The sequence below is a fragment of the Pelodiscus sinensis genome, chromosome 4 (assembly GCF_049634645.1).
Source record: "Pelodiscus sinensis isolate JC-2024 chromosome 4, ASM4963464v1, whole genome shotgun sequence".
NCBI lineage: Eukaryota > Metazoa > Chordata > Testudines > Trionychidae > Pelodiscus > Pelodiscus sinensis.
The window spans coordinates 109,832,335-109,850,040 of record NC_134714.1 but is presented as its reverse complement, the minus strand read 5'-3'; the positions used below and the strand labels follow the sequence as shown (position 1 = coordinate 109,850,040).

At 45.2% G+C, this 17,706-nt stretch overlaps 1 protein-coding gene across 8 annotated transcripts in view; it reads right to left on the bottom strand.

Annotated features, from left to right (window-relative positions):
• Positions 1-326: 326 nt before the first annotated feature.
• INSC (INSC spindle orientation adaptor protein) overlaps positions 327-17,706 on the bottom strand; it is a 276,146-nt gene continuing 258,766 nt past the window's right edge. For 7 of the 8 annotated variants that reach the window (XM_075928026.1, XM_025186251.2, XM_075928025.1 and 4 more), the window contains 3 exons: positions 8,707-8,862; positions 7,853-7,929; positions 335-5,087 (listed from right to left, as the gene is read on the bottom strand). In XM_075928026.1, coding sequence (XP_075784141.1) covers positions 4,959-5,087; positions 7,853-7,929; positions 8,707-8,862 — 362 coding nt within the window. In that variant the 3' untranslated portion in view covers positions 335-4,958. Of the gene's footprint in view, positions 5,088-7,852; positions 7,930-8,706; positions 8,863-17,706 lie in introns of all 8 variants that reach the window. The other variant, XM_075928028.1, reaches the window with a different exon arrangement.

The window sequence follows — 17,706 nt, the reverse complement described above, 5'->3', positions numbered from 1 at the left end:
CTAGTTCGAACTAGCGGGGTAATGTAGGCATACCGCACTTGCAAATGAAGCCCGGGATTTGAATTTCCCGGGCTTCATTTGCATAAGCGGGGAGCCGCCATTTTTAAAACCCCGCTGGTTCGAACCCCGTGAAGCGCGGCTACACGGGGCTCGAACTAGGTAGTTCGGACTAGGCTTCCTATTCCGAACTACCGGTACACCTCGTTCCAATAGGAAGCCTAGTCCGAACTACCTAGTTCGAGCCCCGTGCAGCCGCGCTGCACGGGGTTCGAACCAGCGGGGTTTTAAAAATGGCAGCTCCCCGCTTATGCAAATGAAGCCCGGGAAATTCAAATCCCGGGCTTCATTTGCAAGTGCGGTATGCCTACATTACCCCGCTAGTTCAAACGAGCGGGGTAGTGTAGACATACCCCCTGTTTTCCTGATAAGAAATATGATGTTACAGTTTTCATTGGAAACAGTCATTTCTTATTTAAGAAATAAGATGGGTAGGAGACGATCTTTTACTGGACCAGCTTCTGTTAGTGAGAAAGAAAAGACCAGCATGGCTACAATTTCAGCAAAAGCTCTTTTATCCAGTATGTTTACAAAATGGGGGATGCCAGTGAAATGAACATTCTGGTTAACTGAGAGTTATACTTTACCAATGGAGTATCAATTTTCAGAGAATTAGAGTACAATACAATGAATCAAGTATAACACAGTACACAGATTCAGGGGGGCTCACAGACTTGCTGGGCCCTAGGCAAGGTGGAGAGGTTGGCTCTGCACTCTCAGAAGAGGTGAGGCCTCAGTTGGAAGGGACAGGGCTGAGGCAGCCAGCCCTCAGTGCTGCCTGGAGCACTCTGTGCCCAACCCCAGCCAGGCCTTAGTGCCACCAACAGTGCCCCATGCCGGGCTCCAACAGCAATTTAAAAACCCTGGGGTTCTGGCCAGTGCCCCAGGCCTTTTTGAATTGCCAGGCCCCGGGGCAGTTACCCCCTTTGTTTTCTTTCCCCACTCCCTTCCCCTCTTTTGGCTGGCCTGTACAGGTTGTACTGCAATGCAGAGTGGTTGGTTTTTGAAGCACTTAGGTGCATACAAGTAAAGCTTTCTAGACAATAGGTTATCTTCTGACACCACATATTCCTATGGGAAGTTCACTTAGAGTCAGTTCAAAATGTTCATGAAAAAAAATGAAATTGCATAGATTTTTCATTACATATGTCCCACTAGAATCTTTTAGGTCTTCTGAGTAATGCTACTGTATATGAAAGGAATATTTAAATTTATTAAATAAATTCAGACTTAGTATCAACATGTGCAACTCCAGTAATGTTCTAGCAGGTCTGAATTTGTTCCAATATACCATAGTTTCAGTGAAATATATTTGTTCCCAAACTGTAAACAACAGTATTTATATGTGCCCATACAAACTGAGTATACAGGGCCCAATAATGTGGTTCATATGTGCAAACTGAGAATAACTCAGTAAAAATCAGTTATTCTGGGTTTACAATAGTATGCCTGATTATACAATTAGGGACACTGATCTGATTCTTCACTGTCCTGCACTTTTTGTAGTCATTTAGCCTATTCAAATTAGATATAAAATGATACCAGATCTTAGTGACATTGGTTTATACCTTTTTGCACTCACTTCAACCAAGTATGTGTGACCTCTCATGGTGCATGACAGTAAAAAGTCAGGACCAGTGGCTATAAGGATTTTATTTTGGCTTTCTGCAATTATATTGTTTGGTTGAAACAGAAATCCTGTCCAACATGTTTCAGAATATTTTTTTAACCTAGATCTTTGCTTAGATTTCTAATTTTTCTTGTAGGAAGATAGGATAAGGTCTTGAGAGCTGTTGACTAAATGGGTATTGTGAATCAATATGGCACTTGTGATCCAGTATGTGGTTGGTGTAAAAATTGTTTGGGTGTGTTTTTCAATAGATTTTCTCCCTTTATACTAGGTCTACCACTGCACCCTTTACTATTATTTCTGCTCCATCTGGATCAGCTCTGAGATGTTTCTACTCCTTCTATCAACTCTTACTGACTAGATGTGCTTCCAAAGAGTTACCAGTAGATGTACATCAAAGCATTTTCCTGCCTGTGTGATGCTTGGAGTATGTTGACACTGCAAAAAGACACCTGTGGCTGGCACATGTCAGCTGACTTCAAGGCTCAGACTGCAGGGCTGTAAAACTGCAGTGTAGACATAAGACATACAAGCTCCCAGAGTCAAATCTATGCTGTATTCACTAAATTATTCTAGTCACACAAAAACAAAACAAAAAATCTGGAAAAGAATCTAAATGTTTTCATTGACATCTTTGAAATTAAATATTTCTTTTTTTTTCAATTCAAAATTACTTTAATTTAATTTCATGCAAAACCAAATATTTTTACAAGCTCAAATTACAATCAAACATTTTCTTTTAGGTAAAACAAACCTTTTGTTCCATATGAAACAATTTTTTTCAACTCCTCAATTCACCAAAAAATTTGGGAAAGTTCTCTTTTGGGTCAGCCTGAAATGTTTTTTTAAATGTTTAAGTTTAAATTACAAAAAATCAGTTATGTATATTGTTCTACATCATATGATTCTGTCAACATAAATTTCATTTGTACCTGTATGAAGGCAACTTTGTCAGTCTAAAATAATATGAAGTGGTGTTCGTGCACATGAGAAATGGACTTCCTTATTTTTTATGGAAAGCTATGGTACTTATATAAAAATCCCTTTAGATTTACATAGGCATAAAAGGTACCATACCAATGAACTAGTCCCTTCTGGCTCTTGCATGTTTTTCAGCAAAACAATGGCAGGGAGTTTGCAACTATCCATTTTAAATGCAGATGTTGACTTGAACACATTATGGGACAAATTTTACTGTTAGCTAAACAAATGCAAATTCAGAACAACTGATGTTAAATTAGAGACAATGAAATCAGGTTTACAAAAGCAGGAAAAAAGCAGAATTTGGTACTTAGAGTGAGGATAATTTATAACATCTTAATAGGATCTCTGTAGTAAAATCTACTATTCTATATGTACTAGCCAAGTTACCATTTACATCAGGATTTCACCATTCAAGTATGTCACTTATAATACATATTTGTTTTTAGTGAGAAAAATGCCAGATTCACTGATATAATATAATTAAACTTTTACAATAGACCGAGCCTTACAGTGCAAGGTCATGTCTTAGAGGACTACCTCAAAATAATCATATATAGGAAGCAGGATTTCTCTCTCCTTGTAAAGAAAAGCAACTCAACAAAGCAACTGATTTTTGTCTGAACTTTGAGTGGTTGCTTAAGGCAGTAGTCACTCCACATGTGTGTGTTGTGGATATGTGTGTGCATGTGTGTGCACTAATATTTATACAAGGTGTGTTTAACCCTATCTAGGCTAAATATATGTTTGACCTAAGACAACACTAGGAAGATGTCAGAAAAAAAACTTCTTCTACAACTCCTATGCAACTGGAAATGAACTGGCCTTTGTCATACATAGGATGAAAGTGGGAAGCATCTTTCATGAAAACTGGGAAGATGATGACAATTTCATACTTTCATGATGCCATTCATTCAAATATCAAAACACTAAATAAATATTAATAGATTTAGCACCATAGCACTTCTGTGAGGTGAATTCCAGAAGTAGGGTTTTTCTTTACATTTTTTCACAAAAGTCCTAGCACCACAGACCTGCTTCATCACAAATTATTCAGGGCAGTATTTGCAAATAAACAGAAAATGGCAACAAAATATCACCTCAGAGTTACTAGAGAGAAATAGAAGCTAACTGAAACATTTCAAAGTTCAAACATTTTGAATGGAAAAATGGAATTCTACCCTCTATGGAAACATCTGCGAATGGAATTTTCTTCTGCCAGTTCTGAGTGATTTTTTAAATCCCGCTCAATATTTTAAAGAAAAATGACAAGCTAAGAAAACAGAATTCAGTCAAAGTTATTTACCTGTTTTTTTTTAAATATATGCAATACTTTCAAACAAGCATTGGCTTGAATCATTAAAATATGCCAATGCTTTTACATAACAGAAATTCACATACAACCATGGAATGAAATGAAATCTGATTTGTGTGACTTACTAAGGTTTTTGTGGCTATTTAAACATTTTGGATAGAAAATTCTGGTACATCTTTGTACCCGTTTTTACAAACTACCATTTTTCTGGATTTTAATTCATCTAAATAAAATGGAAAATAATGACATATAACTATATAATCTATAAAGTTCAACATTTGTATACTGTACAAATCACTTCTCAAAAAAACACCCTATACTCAATGCCAGCATTTGCATATGCAATCTCAAAATTCAGCTTTGAAAATGTGGTATTTGAAAATAAGGTATTTCTTACATATCTTGAGTACCTAATTCTGTGCAGATATTCTTACAGTTCTGTTTGTTTACAAAAAAATAGGACCACATATTCAATATATCAGCATACCGCAATCAGACTTCAGAATTTTGTGCCCAGATCATATTGTTTCACCTGTATTCAAATTTATTTTTGCATTTGTTAAGAATCAACTTCTGTGACATGAGTACATTACACTAACAAATCTTTTGGACCACTTAATAGTACCGTAATTACAAAAAAATGGCTGTGATAAAATCAAGGGACCAAATTCTCCCTAGTTATCATGATGAAATCTCATCACATCAATGTAATCAAGAAGAAAATCTGGTCCCAAATCTACACACTAAACTGACAACATTTATAATCATAATTTTCTGAACTGTTGATGTCCATAACTATTGCAGAAAAAACAGGGAGGAAATTACTTGCTCAAATCACAGATAAAAGACTGCTTTTTCCATTTCTTTCCCTTTACATACCAGACCTTAATAGCTTTAAAATAAATTAATCATAAATAATATTACCAGAACTATATTATGTGTTATTTTGATTGCTTTGAGGGGCTGTTTAGTCATTTATACAAAGCTCTCTTCCATATTTGTGCACAGCAAGAAGGAATCCACAAGTCTAGGCTTTACCAACTGCTGGAAATCTGACTCCTCGAGGCCATCAGGACTCATAACTGCTAGTCTTCGCAAGGCTGCCTGTCAGAAACAACAGTACAGTTAAAAATTTGAATCCATAAAATACAGTGCCTACCAATAATGGTCAATACTTGAAATTGACCCCTGTGCATAGGGTCAGCATATGACCATAGATTGCATTTTCCAGTCATCCAGTTACATCTCCCTCCCAATTTGATTCTGAAACTGCTTTTTTGAATGCATCACACTGAATGCATGACCTGTTATGCGACTTCACTTTCTCTCCCTTTGTTTCCTGTCCCTACTGAAGGCTGGTCAATCATTTTGGGAAATGACTGTACTGAAAATTACATTCTTAAGGCAGGTAATCAACAGGTCTTAGACAGGTTCTTTTCAAGCATGTGGAAAGAGACACTTCTCTCTGTTTTGGGTCACGTATGTATTGGGCATTGCACATCTCACTCTGAATGCGTGTTTGCATAGTGAGCTAAATGCTGAATAAGAGAGTGTGAAATCTTCAAGAGAGGAAACTTACAGGATGAAATAAATAGAATCCTCTTTACAAGTAAATACAATGGAAGTACACCCTGGATGCTTTGCGCGGGCATTAGCTAATAAATAGTGTGTTTGTCCTATGCATGGAGCATCAGAATCACCTTGGCTGTAAGACCCTGAAAGGATTTGGGGTGAGATTTCTCTACATGAGCAAAAAATACCTGCTTAATTAAGTCTGTGTTTAGAACATGTTATGATTTTGTTTTCTACGTAATAAACTGTTTCCAATGCTTCTACTTGCTGTCATTTGAATCTCTGTCCTTTCATAATAAACTTTCCTTTTTTTCCCACTGTAACCATGGGCAGTGGGTGAACATAGGGCTGGAGGAGGCAAACCCTTCAACCTGAGATGCCACCCCTGTTGCTCATGATCCCCGTAGGAACCAAACCTTCTCCTGTTGTCGGGGCAGGCCCCACCTCCCAAGCACAGGCAGCTACCACCATCCTGAGCAGGGACAGTCTGCACTGTTCCCCCACCCCCAGCACGGGCAGCCTGCAGTGTTCCCCAGCTTTCCCAGGGCACAGGTAGTTCACACCCTCCCCCACCCCAAGCATGGGCAGCCCACAGCCCAGACCTCCCAACAAGCATGGGCAGCACACAGCCCTCCTAGATCACTTGCAGCCCACAGCCCTGTCCCTACAGAGCACAGGCAGACTGCAGCTGTGGTCTTTTCCACACTGCCGCCCCCGCCCCCAGCAGGGAGAGGGCAGACCAGCAGGCACCCACCCTCGCCTCCCCATCTCTGGAGCACAGAGAGGGCTGGCAGCACAGGGCTGAAGCCCAGGCAGTCCCAGGAGCCTGGGGGAAGTGCACTGAATGGGAGGTTCTGGGGAGCGAGGTGTGGGAAAGCATCGCCTTCCCCTGCTTCTTTCACCAGCCACCTATGACTATAGCCATGCTGCAATGTGGTGTGTGACGCGGAATGGCAGTCTGTGACACAATCTGACCATGGCTGCTCTGGTGGGGCTGAGGCACTTCCCCCTCCCCCTCCCCCACCCTCCACCCCCCATCTCTTGCTGCGGCTGCTTAGTGCTGGGGCTGGAGCACTTCTCCTCCCCCTCCTCCACCATGGCTTCTCCAAGCTGGGGCTGGAAAAGCAGGCCTCTCCCCCAGACCCGGAGCTGCCCCAGAGCAGGGGACAGGTGCCCCTTCCCTGGCCCCCCACACCCAGCCTCGCTTGGACCTGACCCAGCTGAGGAACAGGCAACCCTCCCCTGGCCCTGCTGCGGTGAAATAGGGCTGGGGATAGCCCATTCTCTGAACCACTCATCCTCGGCCTCACCCCCAGACACAGCCCTTATCACCCACACCAATCCACTGCTCCAGACCTACACCCCAACCCCTCTGCCACACCCCCAGCACGCACTTTGTCAAAGTGACTTTTGTTAGGTGATCCATCACCTCCAGATTGATGCCTATAACGAAAATCATTCCACAACAAAGAATTGGCAGGAACATGGGTCCTGACTGTAACTTCACTGAGGATAAAGGTAACACAAACCCGCTAGCCTAATCTTTGATATCCTCTCATTCCCAGGGACAGCTAATCAGCCCATCCACTCCTCTGGCCCAAGCAGAACCCCCTCCCTAACCATCTGACCGCAGCCCCAAATTGACTTTGCAGGCCCTACATGCTAGTTAGTTCCTTTTATTTGAGCTAGCTAGCATGGGCAGTGGGGGATAGTAGGACTGGGGGAGGCAAACCCCTCAACCCCACCCCCAACCCTGCCCCTTCTGCCCAGCCCCCACCCCTCAGTACCACAGGGAGGGAGGAGAATGTGTGGCCCCAGACTCCCTGATCCCAGAGCACAGGCAGGGCAGGTGCTGGGGATAGCAACACTCCACCTCAGTACACCTACAGCAGGGATTCTAGGGGCAGAGTGGGTGGGGGGTGGGGTCCTCCCCCTTTCCTCCCCCCCTCCGTCCCTCCTGCATAGGATACCCACCGCTGCATAGGATACCCACCACCCCTCCCCCCTGCCTAGGATCCCACCACCCCTGCTAGCTGGGTTCTGACTGCTTCTGTGTAGGAGATAGGAAGCTGTGGGACCTCAATCAGGCAGTCATGAAGAGACTGATATACCCAATTAAAGTGCGTGAACCTTGATTTTAAATGTTCAATAAGGAACTCAGTACTGGGCCCATGATGAGAAGGATCTGAGCCTGATATGCTATACATTGTGGTACTTACACACACTGAAATCCCACTGAAACAAATGGAATTTGTGCATTTTTCAGGCCCGATAAAGGATGGTTTAAGTGCACTTACCAGACAGGCCACTAGAACAGAATCACTGTTATTTCTTTCTGTGGGTGATCTGCAGAGTTCTATGAGGCGAGGAATACCTACAGACAGAGAAAAAATGAAGAGAAATAGCTCTTGTTATCTGAAACTCACCATTTTGACACCAAAAATTAGCCTACTGGGTTCTTTAATTTTATCTATCTCATTCAATACAATTGTGAATGGATACAATGCTATCCAGGAGGTGTAGAAGGAACTCTCCACACATGCATTAGAACAAGTCGTGCAATTTAAAACTGACAGTTAGATAACAGCAAAGCATAAACACATGCATTGTTTTTACCCTCTACTGCTCTTTTACAATGGAAAAAAAATCCTTCCTATCTATCATTCCTTTAAAAAAAAATCCTTCCTATCTATCGTTCTTAACTCCCCAAAACAAATATGTTTTTTCCTCAGTTTTTATATTTGAAATTCTGGTCCCTACTCTCCATCTCTCTTTGCTAAGGGTTACTATTGGTCATGTGTGTATGAGGCTTTAAGCTGGAGGGGGAAGTAGATGCTGTATCTTCAAAACAGCATCAGCTAGTCCCAGTAAAAGCTCAGTATCTCCTCCATCCCCAGCTATATGTAGAGCAAAAGTGCACTTCAACTATCTCTGGAAAATTAGCCATAGATTCATTTAGCACACTATACACATCCACTGTCAGGACAGACTGTGTGGGAAACCTCCTGGCCAGCAGAGAGCAGACATTAACAAGTGATATAAGAGCGCCTCGCCTTGACAAAACTAGCAAGAGGCTCTGCTGCTCTGATATGTCAGGATGTCATTCTCTCCGCATTTACAGTCAGCCACTAGGTTAGCATTACAGTCTTACAGCTGAGTTTTATGGCTGCATGTGCTACTTCAGGGTCTCGGCTGAGCCGGGCCAGAGTGACCGCAGATTTCTGCTGAACACGCTCACATGCAGCAACTTCTGCTGAATTCCCAGAAGATGATCTCTCAAAGAGCATTTCCATTAAAAGTTGCACACCTACAAAGTAAATGTTGCTGTTAGCATCTCTCCCAGAGAACAACACAAACTTCCACATAAGAAACCAATTGAAAAGTGAAGCAAGCTTTGCCCGAATAATCACCGCACAACTGCAAGATAGGATTTTGCTGCTCAGAATATAGGCATAGTCTGCTTCTCCGCAAAAACACGTTGGCTGTGTCTACACTAGCACCCTTTTCCGTAAAAGGGATGCTAATGAGACACTTCGGAATTGCAAATGCCACGGGGGATTTAAATATCCCCCGTGGCATTTGCATGAACATGGCTACCGCTTTTTTCCGGCTCGGGGTTTTGCCGGCGAAAAGCACCAGTCTAGACGGGATCTTGCAGAAAATAAGCCCTTTTCCGGAAGATCCCTTATTGAAAGTAGGAATAAGGGATCTTCCGGAAAAGGGCTTATTTTCTGCAAGATCCCGTCTAGTCTGACGCTTTTCTCCGGCAAAACCCCGAGCCGGGAAAAAGCGGCAGCCATGTTCATGCAAATGCCACGGGGGATATTTAAATCCCCCACGGCATTTGCAATTCCGAAGTGTCTCATTAGCATCCCTTTTATGGAAAAGGGTGCCAGTGTAGACACAGGTATGTTGTCTACAGGAAGCTAGATAAAATAGGGAACCAGCTCGATTCCCAGTTCCCCCTCTTCTATCTAAACCAGTGTTTCCCAAATGGTGTTCCACGGAACCCCAGGATTCCATGAAGTGAATGTAAGAGTTCCGTGAGAAAATTCCATTTCAATAACATTTTATGATTTAAATAATAATAATTAATATTTAAGCATTTATTAATTTTATTGAAAACAATTTTCATTTGTGTTAGTCTAATGAACTTGTTTAGCATTTTTATTATTATTATCCTTACTTATTTGTGGTCTACTTTTTCAGCTCCATATTCAAGACTGTTATTAGGGGTTCCATCAAATTCTTTTGAGTTTAAAAGGGTTCCATGGCCAAATAAAATTGGGAAACACAGCTCTAGATTGTTCTAGTGCTGACTGATGTGTGGATTTTAGATTGACCTCTGGCATCTGGCTCAAATCCACAGCAAATGCTCTTAATTCTTAGTTGCATGTAACATCTAATTCAAGTTAAGCCTAATGGAGGGAGCCTGAAGAACATCAGAAAATCTTTCAGATTAGTTACATGAATGTAACTGCCCTTCCCAGATCATATGTTTGAAAACACCTTTTTAATGTTTCCATTTAATTTTTTTTTAAATTAATGGAGATTGCCTATTTCCTAGAACTGGAAGGGACCTTGAAAGGTCACCAAGTCCAGTCCTCTGCCTTCACAAAAGGATCAAGTACCATCCCTGACAAATTTTTGCTTTGAAATGGCCTTCTTGAGGACTGAACTCATAATTCTGGGTTTAGCAGGCCAATACTCAAACCACTGAGCTATCCCTCCCCCTAATCATAGGTAGTAGGCTAAATTCTCAGTTCAAATACATTTGTATCTTCCTCATGGACTTCAGTGATACTCAGAAGCATGAATGTTTTCCTTCATGTCTATCTTGCATGTTATAGATACTTCTGGTCTTGTTGGATTCTCAGTTATATTTTATGCTTCAATTTATTCATCCAACCTCCCCACCCCTTGCCAAGGAATGTGCCATGTTGGTTTTCAGTTGTTACAACATGACAGTGTAACTACTGTAATATTGACTGCTATTTTACATTTCTGCTCAGCAGATCTATTTTGCTGGACTAGTGTCAAGCTCTATGAAGTTATCAGCTCACCTGTTGACTGGTGTTAAGCTCAAAGCCTTTGTAAAATGACTATGTACTTCTACTTTGCCACTCTGATGTGATGTGTGTATGCTACTGTGCTTATGGCTCAGCCATATCAGCTTGCTAGGCTTATGTCAAAGCTCAGGATTTTGGGAAGTTATTGGATCAGCACATCTAATCTGCTGGTCTGTGGTCATGGCTAGTCTTGGCAGGATTCAGTTTCAACTGATATATATTAGTAAATGTCAGTTTCAGCTGACACAATGGAATGGACTAAAAATAATCTCTTGGCAACAGTCAGAGGGAGTGCAACCTCCTCCCTGCACCACACACAGACATTGGGAGTAACTAGTCCTGCGGCAGGGCAGGGAGCTGTCAGCAGAACCTCCCTGTTCTGACAGCTCCATTCTTTCACCAGCTGGGAATGCTGCACAGATCTCTGCTCTGCCAGAACCAGTCTCCCGTACACCTGGAGGGATCAAGTAGGTGTCAGTGGCTCTGTTGCAGGGCAAGGGAACCCTCTGCAGTCCTGCTGTCCGTGCTGGGAACCCCCCAAAACCTTGCTATCCCTACTGCCCTGATCCTAGCCCCACCCTGCCTTAATTTCCTGCAATCGTAAAATTAAAAATGAAAACAGAATGAATAAACAAACAAATAAATAAATTAGATAAATATCAAATTCTGCCAACCTAGTCATGGCATGGCCTGCTGTGAGGTGTCTGAGACCTGGTGTACATGAATTTAGGTTGAACTTAGCTGCATTAGGTTAAGATTTTCTAAACAATGGGTACATCTACCCTGCAACACTATTCTGAAATAATTTACTCTGCATCTACACAGCAGGCAGTTATTTCAAAACAGTGTCAAAATACTGTCAGGCTGGATGACTTCTTACCACAGGGCTGGAGCACACCCTACCCCAGTGAGCCCTTCAGGGAAAGGCAGGCCCCTGCCCATGGTAGGCAGGGAGCTGCTCCAGCCCTTGCCAGTTAACCACAATCAGTAAACCTCTCTATGAAGGTTAACCATTCCTATCCCTAATTGTTACCTATATCTGTTATTTCATATTATTGTCATATTTTATTGATTAACAATTACACAATTACATATTTACAATTACATATTTAATTTACAATTACACAATTAACAAATATATTAATTGCTTCCAATTAGAAAAACAATTAGTGCTAAAAACCGAAATTGAGTAGAGAGCCCACCCAAGCTCTTTCAGTTCCAAAGACTCTCTCATCAGTATCTCTGGTTTTTCACCAACTGCTAATTGTTACCATATTACACAGGCATAGGAAACAATTATGCACAAGTTGGCTTTTAGCCCTTTTCATAAGCCTCGAGGCAGCTGCCACAGTATGAGCTTCCAACAAGAAGAAAATGTGCAGACTTTACTGTACCACAAACACACTTTGGTTAATTAAGCGTAAGTTTTACATGGACATGTGCCAGAACTAAAATGATCATTTACTTGGATCTTCTCACCAGCTCCGAGGGAGAGCTAGATGGCAGAGTGTGCTAATGCATTAACATTTTAACACTCTGGCTCTAGGTCCAAATAAGGTTTACTCATCACAAATGAAGTGAACACGTGTGATCTCAACTTTGACTACAGTGGAGTTCATGCACACCCCCAAATTCCCGCATAATTTACTGAAAAGGGCAGTGTCAATTCAGTAAGGACCTGATCCCGCCAGGAGCTAAGTGCCCTCCATGTTCACTGGGCTCAATTCTCATTTGACATTGGTGTAACTCAGCTGACTTCCATAAAGTTCCTCCTGGTTTACACCAATCTGAGTGAGAAGAGAAGCAGGCTAATTGTCTTCAGTGGCAGTGTAGTCTGCATATCACCTCTCTGATGGACCCAGCATCATGAAGCATTTGATTCCAAAAGGAGTTGGCTGGAATAGTGGGTGTGCTACAGGTAATCACACAGCGGTAATAACAAGCTGTTCAGAGGCTGCCTAATTGAAAATACATGAACTTACACGTACCATGACTCTACAACTGGGGTGGGCAATAATTTGTAAGGGGGGGGGATGGTCACTTCAAGATTCTGTCAAGTGATCAAGGGCCACACTTCTGTGGAGGGTGTGTGCTGTCTGGGACAGAGGTTGGGTGCAGAAGGGAACTTGAGATAGGGGACTGAGGTGCAGGAGAGGGTGAGGGATCTGAGAGGGAGTGTGAGTGAAGGAGAGGGCTGTGATCTGGGGCAGGGGCACATAGTCCTGTAGGGGGCATGGGTGCAGGAGAGGATTTTGGCCTGGGGGAGGGGCTTTAGGAGGGGGTGCAAGGTCTGGGAGGGAACCGTGACCTAGGTGTAGAGGGTGTAGAGGGTGCAGAGGATTTGGGTGGTGATCTGAGGCAGAAGAATAGGGTGCAGGTACAGGGTTAGGGAGGAGGCATGGGTGTAGGAGAGGATTCTGGACTGTGAGAGAGGTATAGCAGGGGGTGCAGGGTCTGGGAGCGAATTGTGACTCGGGAGAAGGGGGAAAGGGTTTGGGTGGTGGCCTGTGACAGGTAGTCAGAAAGGAGAGGGAGTGGGATGCCAGAGGCAGGCTCTGGCTGGGAGGCGCTTACCTGCAGAAACCTGAGGCAGACTGTCTGCTGCAGGCTGCTCACTGCTCTTCGTGGCTCTGCTCCGGGCATGAAGGGGATGGGAGTGGGGAGGGAGGGAGAAGGCTTCCCACATTGCCCTTATTCCCAGCAAAAACTCTCAGCTCCTACGGGCTGGAAACTGAGAGACTGGCCAATGGGAGCGGAGAGATTTTGCTGGGGGGCGGAAACATCATGAGAAGTCTCCTTCCTCCATTCCCAGCCCTCCAAAGTGGAGAGCAGCTGGCTTTTTAAAGCTGTTCTCTGACTAAGGGTTCCGGCGAGGCAGCCACAGGCCAGATCTGGTGGCTTAGTGGGCTGGATCCGGCCCACTGGCAGCCTCTTGCCCACCTCTGCCTTACAAGGACTTTCGCCAAATATATAGTGTAATCAGCACACAAGAAAACCTTATTCTGAGGTCATTTTACTTCCCCTTCAAACTCACTCTCTCTCATACACACCTGCCAAAGAGATAAAAGCAAGGAAAAGAAAACCTAAGCCACCTATGTATCCATGGACCCTATCTAATCCAGGCTAGCTTGTGCCCATCAGTCAGGTCTGTGTGGGCAATATCAGTTATAGCTTGAGAAATGGCTATAAATTATCTTAAATCTCACTAGGGGGCTGCACTCCCTGCTTGCTACACTCATCAACCCCCCTCTCACTGGCCGCTTTTGTGACCAGAGAGCCTGTTAATCTTGCGCTGAGCCTGGTTGCACTCTCCATGGCCCCAAGTCACTCGCACCCTTCTCTGCTCCTGCCCTTCCACACCCTTGGATGGGCCCCTGTATCCAAACCCTCTTGGCCTACCCCTTTCACTTGTGCCCTTCGATTGACAGCCAGCTCCCCTCTCTCCTCTCCTCCCCCCACACACACATCCTTCCTGCTCCTGCTCCACCCAACAATAAAATAGTTTGTTCACGTGCTGAGTTCAGAGCCTCTCCTGGCAGTGAACAATGGGAAGGGCTATGCTCTGCAGGCTTGTGGGCCTCATGTGGAATCAAAAGCCAAACACAATTAGTAAAATGGGGCCAACTCCAAATTAATCCCCTTTGTTCCAGGGCACCCAGCTTGCTAGCACAGGGCAGTGGCTGGGTTACATGCAAGCGGCCAGATAGGGAGGGAATTCCCCACTCACCATACACAGTTACTGCCCGTCTTTGCAGGGCAGCAGCGCTCCAGATGTGCCCTTCCAGCTGGCAAGCGAGCTCCTGCCGTGGGGCTGGGACGTGATCGGTGCAGAGAGGGTGCAATGGAGAGACACGGAGCCATGGGGGAGCCCCCAGCTTTATGTGCCTGCACCCTACTGAGAACCAGATTTTGGTCACCCAGGAAGAGAGCCCGGTGGGGTAATCTGGGCCGCTAGTCCTTATCTCCGAACTCCATGGCCCACAGCCCACCCGCTTCTTTCCATCCCTACCCCCACCTCCATCCCTACACCCCCATCCCACTGTCTCCATTCCTACACCCACCATGCTCCCTAACCCCTCCCTCCACCCCACTGCCCATCCCTACTTCTACCTCTTTCCTCCTTTCCTACACCCCATCCTTCCCTAACCTCTCCCCTTCTGCACCCCCATACTGTCCATCCCTCTGCCTCCACTCCTATAACCTCCTCACCCACACCATCCCCCTTTACCGCACCACCCATCCCCACATACACCCAGCCTTTCCAAATGGCTCTGTTGGGGATTGTGTAACACCATGTAAATTATGTTTGTGGTAGCTTTGCTCCATGGTGAGTCGGGGTGAACCGTGCCATTCCCAAAGGGCAGGTTGTGTGGTGTGGCCAAGGCCGGCCTACTTCGTGGCAGGTCCAGTACAGCCTGTCTGAGCCAAGAGCCTGTCCCCAATGCTCCCATGGGTGCACCTCTTCCCTGCAAGGCGAGGGTGCAGCGTTGTGAGCAGGGTCCCACCAGGAGCCAAAGGGAAGAAGCAGGAAGCTGGGACCCCAGCAGGAAGTGGGCAGTGCTTTGTGGACAGAGGGGTGGGCAAGGCGCCCCCAGAGGGCAAGGCCTTCCCAAGGGGGGGCAAGGGAACCTGTGGCTCAGCAGGGCTGCACCTCCACAGCATTTGCTGGAGCCTGGATGTCTCTGGAGAGGGAGGGGGGGAAACCTGTCAGTGCAAGGAGGCCTCTTGCTGGCTGCACACCCTCAACCCCAGCCCTGCAGGGTGAGCCCCATGCAAGCTGTGTCTGTGCTCTCTATCTCATGCAGGATCGGCTCATGCTTGGAGAGGCTCTCCACCATCTTGGGTGGGAGGGAATCAAGCAGCGGCACCGCTGTGGGGTGTACTGGAGAGGTGGTGCTAGCCTTGCACTCCTCTTCCCCACTCCACAAGCTGCAGTGTGGAGTCACACCAGGGAAGCCAGGAGGTGCCACTAGCTCAAAGCCCATCCACTCTGCAGGCAGGCAGGAGAGGTGAACACCTTGAGTCCCAGGGAGGGGGGAGTCTGCACCGCTCCCACCCCACCCCACTCCTCAAGCATAGGGGAAGGGAGAGTAGGAAGGCTGCATGTCTTGAGACTCCCGTGGCTCCCCGGAGCACAGGGAAGGCTGTGCAGCTCCTGCCACCCCATCACCCCCTCTCCTATCTATCCTACGCTCGCTGCTCAGAGCAGCAGGGAGGGGGGAGGCCATGCACCTTCCCAAAGCACAGGGGAGGTCACATGGCTCCCTATGGCTCCCACCCCAGAGTACCAGGGAGGAAACTGGGAGCTGGAGGACAGCAAGCATCATCAGCACCAGGCCCTACCCAAGGCGCAGGCTGCCTCTTGGCTCTCACCACACTAGCCACCCGCAGAACTCACCTGCACAGCCACAGCAGTTACTGGCCCAAGGAGTTGTTCCAGTCTCACCCACCGCCACTGCCCTCATCCCGGATGCCTCTGGGCTCCCACTCCAACTTCAGCCCCAGGCTCTTGTTCTGGGAGCTCAGCCACAACATGCTGGAATGGTTTCGCTTTCGAGGCTGGCCCTACTGCGGCGGGAGCCGCTGGGGCAGGAGCTGGAGTTGGGGAAACCGGGGAAGCAACACCCTGGAAGGCTGCCTAGGTGCAGGGGAGGAGCTGGATTCAGCTGCAACCAGGGTTGGAGGGAGCTCTCCCCTCAGACGTGTATCCTTGTGTGGCACAGCAGGAGGATTGGGGGTGGGGGGAGCTGGGTGTGTCCCTTGTTTCCTTACAGCACTGAGGGGGCTGGGACCTGGTGGTGGGAAGGAAATGGCTCATCCCTCAGGCTCTATGTACGGTGCCTCACATAAGAGTCTCAAGGATCACATTGTACAGCGTGCATGGCGAGATGTTGGAGTGAAGCTGGGTGACTGATTCACATGGCGGCTGTATGCAAAGCTCAGTGGGAAGAGGCCATGAGGCTGAGGGGGGAGGGGCAGCAGGACACAGAGTGACGTCACTTTGTCATCCCACAGGAAAAGATTTTTTATATAGAGAGAGAGAGAGATTATATTGAGAAAACAGCCAATTGCATAATTTCTCCTGGAATATATGTCTATAAAGCCTTATGTAAACAGAGAAGGACTGATTTTAAGAAATATTGGTCAACACTGAGAAGGTAGAACAGCTAAAAAGTGTTTTGGCTACAATTCAAATTCACACCTTTTCTATAAAAACATATTAAGCAAAACCAAGCAAAGCTTCATAGAAAATTTGTGGGACAGAAAAAGCTGAGAGAAAAACTTCACTGACTAGTTATCTATTTTTAGGAATTTTAAGAATTCATGCCCCATTTTAAGATCCTATAACCCTAACTACGAAGCTGTTACCAGGTGCCTCCATAAAATCAGTGAGATCTACTATTTCCTTATCCATGGGACTATTCTCTTGCTTTTTATAGTCTCCTACAATATCCTGGTTGCTCATAGAATTATTGAACTATAGGGCTGGAAGGGCCCTTGAGAAGTCATCATTATCAGCCCTCTGCAGTGAGACAGGACTAAGTAAACCTAGGTCATCCTTGACATGCATTTCTTCAACAATTTATTAAAAACAAACAAATAAACCTAGTGATACAAATTCCACAACCTCCCTATCCCTATGCCTATTCCAGAGTTGAACTATCCTTATATTATAGATAGAAAGTTTTTCCTGTCTAACCTAAATCTGCATTGCTGTAGATTAATCTTATTACTTCTTCTCCTACCTTCAGTGGGCATGGAGAACTACTAATCAATATCCCTTCAGAGAAGCACTTAACATAGTTGAAGACTTATCAGGCCTCCTTCAGTCATCTACTCTCAAGACTAAACATGGAGGGTTTTTTCCCCCTAAAGTGTGGGTCCTAGGATTGAACACTACTTCTGATGAAACCTTACAAGTGCCAAATAGAGACAATTACACATAGCATGACCCTAACCAAAGAGAGATAATTACCTTCTATGTCTTAAATATAATAATATACCTTAGAATTGTATTAGCCTTTTTTGTAATTATATTTTTTACTCATTCAATTCGCAATCTAGTAAACCCTCCAGATCTT